General features: G+C 57.3%; 1 protein-coding gene across 7 annotated transcripts in view; it reads right to left on the bottom strand.

Moving 5' to 3' along the window:
* Positions 1-4,887: 4,887 nt before the first annotated feature.
* The window catches only part of PDGFA (platelet derived growth factor subunit A), a 35,515-nt gene continuing 34,402 nt past the window's right edge, over positions 4,888-6,000 (bottom strand). For 6 of the 7 annotated variants that reach the window (XM_074314074.2, XM_074314078.2, XM_074314076.2 and 3 more), the window contains one exon: positions 4,888-5,385. In XM_074314074.2, the coding sequence (XP_074170175.2) occupies positions 5,039-5,385 (347 nt within the window). In that variant the 3' untranslated portion in view covers positions 4,888-5,038. The remainder of the gene's footprint in view (positions 5,386-6,000) is intronic. The other variant, XM_088798836.1, reaches the window with a different exon arrangement.

Genomic DNA, 6,000 nt, shown 5'->3' with positions numbered 1-6,000 from the left:
TCCTGGTGGCCCTCCTGCCCCCCACTGGCTGCTGTGACCTGCAGCTGCTTTAACTTGACGTAGGAAATAACACATACGTCGGGAGCACAGGCGAGGTGGTAGGCTGGTCACACAGCGCCGGGCAGCCCTCACACCCCTCTGAGAGTAGGAGACACTGTTCCCTGTGACAGATGAAGGCACAGGAGCCCGGGGAAGTTAAGGGATTTGCCAAGGTCCCCCGGCCAGAGAGGGAGACACAGAGCCCAGAACTGAGGCGCACCCCCGCCCCTCGGCCCACAGTCTCCCCACGAGCCCTCTGGGCCCTGCTCGGGCTGCTCCTGCAGAGCTGATGCAGCCATTGGCCCCAGGCCGGGAAGGAGCAGGTGTCAGCGGATCCATCCTACGGCCCAGCTGTGCAGGGACAGGCAGATGGCCAACTGGGCGCCGCCCGCCAGCGTGCCCCAGGAGACAAGGCTGGTGGGCCAGCTCTTTCGAGAGCCCTGAGCACACTGAGCAGCCCCTGCACCCAGGGCCCCCAACCATCACGTGCAAGGCAGGAATTAGCTGCCAAGGCCACGATGGTCTCGGGCAGCTGCCTCCCCAGGGCCGCCAGGGATCTCGGCCGGTAGCAGACACGACTTGCCTCTAATGAAACAAGTCATCTGAGGCTGGGAATCCACAAGAGAGAACAACTGTTCTGTGCTGCTGGCTGCCAATGAGTATTTCGAGTCCATCTCAGCCAGCCTCAGAGCAGCCGGCCTGCTCGGCTCTTGCAGAATTCTGAATTCTTGGCCGTTTCTGATAGTAGAATGCCCTGGGCCCTCAACAGGAGAGTGATGGCAGCCGTGGGAGGCACGCACATGGTCACACACACAAAAATTAGACCAGCAGACCACTGCTGCGCGTGCACTTGGGCCGGAGGCTGGGATGGTGCATACAAATGAGTCAGAAATCCTCGCACAATCGTAACCACACACACAAACATGGCCAAAGGTAAAATGCCTTATGTCCACAAGACATTCTACTTAAATGGCCCCAAACGGGACACAGGCAAATGTCCATCAAGAGGTGAAAAAACACTGGATTCGACATGAGAAAGACCAGCAATAGCACAGACTCCAAATCCCATGTGGGTGAAGGGGCGTGCGGCTGGTTCTGTGGTAGGGAACGCTGATCGGGGGTGGGGGGCTGTCACGGACCAGGAGGGACTCTGGGTGCTGGGAAAGCTCTCCAGCTTGACTGGGAGGTAGGGACCAGGTGTGCACACATGTGAAAGCCCCGGAGCTACACAGACCTATGGACTGTCCTTGACACGGGGACGCCTGAGTAGTCCCTCCACCCGCCCACAGCCCAACCCCTTCGTAGAGGTTTAAATTGTGAAGGAGGGACACAGAGGCAGGCCTTGGGGACAGTGAATTCTCTCCTGCCTGTGGCAGCACACAGGCAGCTAAACAGCTGTCTCCTCAGGCCAAGGGGCAATGGCTCCTGCTTGGGCCCCAGGGTCAGCGTGTCATGGTGGGTTCTTAATGATGGACACACAGCAAGATGTGACCACAGGCCTTTCCAGCCTTGTGATGCTAGAGAAAAGAGATGTGACAGTCCCCCCATCCTCAGGGGGTACATTCCAAGGCCCCCAGCGGATGCCTGGAACCGCAGATAGCACCAAACCCACTGTATACTGTGTGTTTTCCTACACGTGCACACCTGGGATAGGGTTTAATTTATAAACCAGGCACAGTAAGAGATTTACAATAACTACTAATAAAATAAGATAGTTATAACAATGCACTGCATTGAGCGTTACGTGAACATGGTCTCTCTCTCTGATAACCAATCTGATTACCGAGGCACCAAGACAGCTACTAAGTGACTAACAGGCGGGGGCATGTGCAGTGTGGACGCTGGATATTGGGGTGACTCACGTGCCGGGTACACAGAGTGGGACAGTGAGACTTCATCATGCTACACAGAACAGCATGTAATTTAAGACTTCTGAGTTGTTTATTTCTGGAATTTTCCATATTAAAAGTTTGGGTCATACTGGACCGTGAGTAACTGGAACTGAGGAGAGCGAAACCACAGACAAGGGGACACTACTGTATTAGCCATCACGCCAGGCGGTCTCTCCCAAGAACTCACTGACTAAAAGAAATGAAGGGAATCCAGGCGTCACAGTGACCGTGTCCTGGCTCCGGTGACCACCAGCTGCTCTCACCACCACCGGTACCACCACCCTGCTGCCAACGTCATCTCCATCACCTCCACCCATAAGTCTCTTCCCTTTATTAATAAGATATGGGTGAGTGTTCTAGTATCTGGGGCCCCCAGGCAAGTGGCAGACTCTAAACTCAGACGTAGATCTTTAGACCCCACTCTCTTGGTCCCACAGCCCCACGGGGCCGCAGCCAATGCCCCGTCCCCAGATGCTGAGATGTGTCCACTGAGAACCCCGCTTAAAATAATGCCAAAATTCTGTTTTCAAAGCTCTCCCTAAACCACACGTGTCTGGACACTCCTCACGCTTGCTAATGACCCCAAATGTGTTAACTTTATGGTAATTACGTGCGTTGTGCAAAGTTCCCTGTCTCCCCTGGGAGCCAGCACAGTGGCAGCCCCAGTTCCAGAACCCTGAACTAACACTTACGTAACCCTTGTTGAAGTCTGCCATGAGAACAGCCCTGCTGAGGAATGACTGCCACCAATAAAACATTTTATGGGCTGGCGGCAGACTCCATATTTGAAACAGTTCTGTTAATCTCTGGGAAGTGAACGCTTGCTGGAACCTGGGCAGCTCGCAAAGTAGACAGAGGCTTCGGCAAAGCCCTGGGGTACCATAAACTAAAGAAAGAAAGCTGTAGGTCAAACGCCCGAGAACTTGGGCAGTGCTCTCCAAGGACGTCTGTTCTAGATGCTGCCCGGCCCTGAACACAGATATGGCCATGAGCCTGGCCCACGGGAGCCAGGTGGAGAAGAGATGAAAGAATGTACTGCACACGCTCATGGGCCGTCCAGCAAGTGGGCCATCCAAGCACCCTACACACCCCGCCCCACGGGCGTGCCCTCCCCCACACGGCACCCAGAGCTGCTGTGCAAAATGGCAGCAGTGGTCACATGTGGCTACCAACACTTAAGCAAATCAAAACTAAATGAAGTTTTAAACATTCAGCCTCTTGGTCACACAGGCCACATTTCAAGTGCCCGGTAGACACAGGTGGCCATGGTTGCCACATTGGACTAGCTCTATCCAAGTGACTGAACACGTTCATGATCTAGAAAGTTCTACCAGAAAGCGCTGGTGAAGAGGCGAGAAGCTATGGCATCCAGAGCTGAGGGCCTGGGAGCTGTATCGGCTACCACAAAGTGCCACAAACTGGGCGCTTAAAGCAACAGGCCTGTGCTGGCCCAGGTCTGGAGCTGAGGCCCGAGGTCAGGTGTGGGCAGGGCTGGCCCCTTCTGGACGCTGTGAGGGACAGTGTGTCCCGGCCTCTGCACACTCTCCTGGGTCCAGCAAGCCAGGTGTTCCAGGCTCACACCGCCCTCCTGTGTGTCTGTGTCCACACTTCTCTCTCTTGTGAGGACACGTCAGTGGGTCAGGACCCCTCCTCCAGGGTGACCTCACCTTAGCTCATTGCGTCTGCAAAGCCCCTATTCCAGTCAGGCCATAAGCACAGGCTCCGAGCAGACATGAATCTTGAGGGGACGCTCCCTAACCCAGCACGCGCCCCCCCCCCCACGGCTCCTGCGTGGCCCCCTCACCACCTGTGCTGCTTTATGACCACTTGTTGACTGTCTGTTTCCACTTCCAGGTCCTAAGCTGCCAGGGCAGACACACGGCCTTGTCGCCACTGCTCACCCAGAGCCCGGTCCATGGTATATGCTCAGCAAACAATTGTTCAACGAATGAATGGACGGATGACACAGGGGCCACAGAGGGTCTCATTCCAGACCTCTAGAGAGCCTGGGTCGCGTTGCCCACCCAAACAGGAACGCTCCAGGGAGCTGACATGGGACAGAATCGGCCTGGGTCCGAGGCCTGGCTCTGCTGGGTGACTGGGTCTCCGGTGACCACCGAGCTCCATCTCCTCGTCTGTGCAGTAGGTCGACCTACGGGTGGGTAAGTTGACAGCCAGTGTCTAAAGGGGGAGCCCTTGGCCTCCGAGCCGGGTCTCAAAGAAGGGGCTGCCTTTGCCCAGCAGTCCAGAGTGCCCGTGGGGCTGCAGTGTCCAGCCGTCCCCAGAACCCATTCCACAGAGCCACCTGTCTGATGTGTGACGAGGGCAGCAGAGCACTGGAGCCTGGGGCCCTCCCGCTCCTGCCGGCCCCCCAGGAGTCAGTGGGAGCCCACGGAGGAGGCTTGCTCACACGGCCGCCTAAGCCAGAGTGTGTGCTCCTCCCTCAGGACAAGGAGGTCCCAGCAGGACCGAGGCACAGTGTCCTGGCAGCGACCCAGGTGCTCCCGGGCCAGCTGTTTCCAAGGAGCATAAACTGTGTCTTACAAATTAAGATAGCAATTCCGATGAGTGAAAACATTAAAAATAGCTCTGCTGATTCAGTCCTTCTCAGAGCTCTGTGGGAAAGAGTCCGTCGGCCGGGGACTGGCCCCACGGCCTCAGCCCAGCTTGGGCTCCAGCGGCTCACGAAGAAAATGTGAGCAGAATTCCAGATGGTGGGTGCCCTGCAGCTGGTGAGTGGCCTCGAGGCCCACCCTGCACAGTCCCTCAGTGACAAGGAGCGGCACCCGTTCTGTGGGGTTTGGACCCAGTCACAGCTTCTCTGGCCACTCATTCCTCACTTCCTGTCCTGAAACGTTCCCAACCTCTCCTCTGCACAAGGAGAGACCCTTTAGTCCCATTTTAAGGTTTAGAAGGGAAATTTTTATCACAAGTTCACGTGTAGCAGACACAAAGATACAAACCAGATGAAATGCTTTAATCTGCAGTAGGGAAGAGCCGAGTGGAAAGGGCTTACAAATGTATTGTGTCACGTGACAGGAAGTCGACTGGTGCACCAGTGAGTGTGACATCACAGGACTTGGGAAGCCTCCTTTTGGCCTCGGGCCTCAGAACCGGCCCTCACGGCTGCAAGATGACTGCCGTGGCACCGGGCAGCGCATCCGTCCTCCAGCCTCTGCAGGCTCACTGCCTTGTGCCTTTTGAAGAGCCAGGAAGATGTCCCCAGGAACCGTCCACGTGGCAGTGGAGCACAGGACCTGGACTTCAGAATGAAGGCTCAGTCCTCCCAGGCCGTCCCAGGGTTTGCTGGGAAGACCCAGGGCAAGGTGGGGTCTGGCGACCAGGGCTGTGCACACGACCGCGTCAGGCTCCTCAGCATCTCCCAGTCCAGCCGAGCACCAGCACCCGAGGCTGAGGGTTGGGGACGGTTGCTTCCACACATCAGCCTTGTGATCTTTATAAAACACAAGAATCGGCATCTGGTCAGAAGGTCCTGCCCTTTGCTGGCTCACAGGCTCCTTGTCGGCGTAAGTGACCCCAGCCATGTGGAAGACCCGAACCTCAGGGGCTCCCAGAGGAGGCGTTTGTCTGTCACCCATACGAAGCCCAGCCTGGCATTTCTGCTCAGGGGGCGGCAGGCCAGGTGGTCATTCAGGGACCAGGCTCTACGTGGCCCCCGCGCAGCCGTCCTCAGCCTCTCATAACCGTCTCCCATCCAGCTGCTGATGGGGAAGAGGGGTGGGGGGACCAGGTGGGCAGGATGGTGAGGGGCCAGGCCCGGATGCCAGGACATGGCTCTCAAGCTGCCCGGGTGACCCCGCTCTGTCCTGGGCAGGAGCTCGGGTCCTGGTGACAGCCTAGGACTCCACACACTCAGAAACAGCCACGTGCAGCTCTGTTCCCCAATGGCCACGGCTTTCAGGGCCTGGCCCCGACACCTCAGGTGGCAGCAGCAGCACATGGCTGTTTCAGGAGGGTGAGAGCAGCACCGCTGGGCATCTGTGGGAAGAGGGGGGGTGCTGCTGCGTCCATGGGCCTGTCTGCTCCGGCCTGCTGCTACTGCTTCCCC

The sequence above is a fragment of the Rhinolophus sinicus genome, chromosome 5, assembly GCF_057876585.1.
Source record: "Rhinolophus sinicus isolate RSI-liver-muscle chromosome 5, RSI-T2T, whole genome shotgun sequence".
Classification (NCBI taxonomy): domain Eukaryota; kingdom Metazoa; phylum Chordata; class Mammalia; order Chiroptera; family Rhinolophidae; genus Rhinolophus; species Rhinolophus sinicus.
Note: the sequence above shows the minus strand (reverse complement) of the source record. Positions and strands in the feature narration are given on the sequence as shown.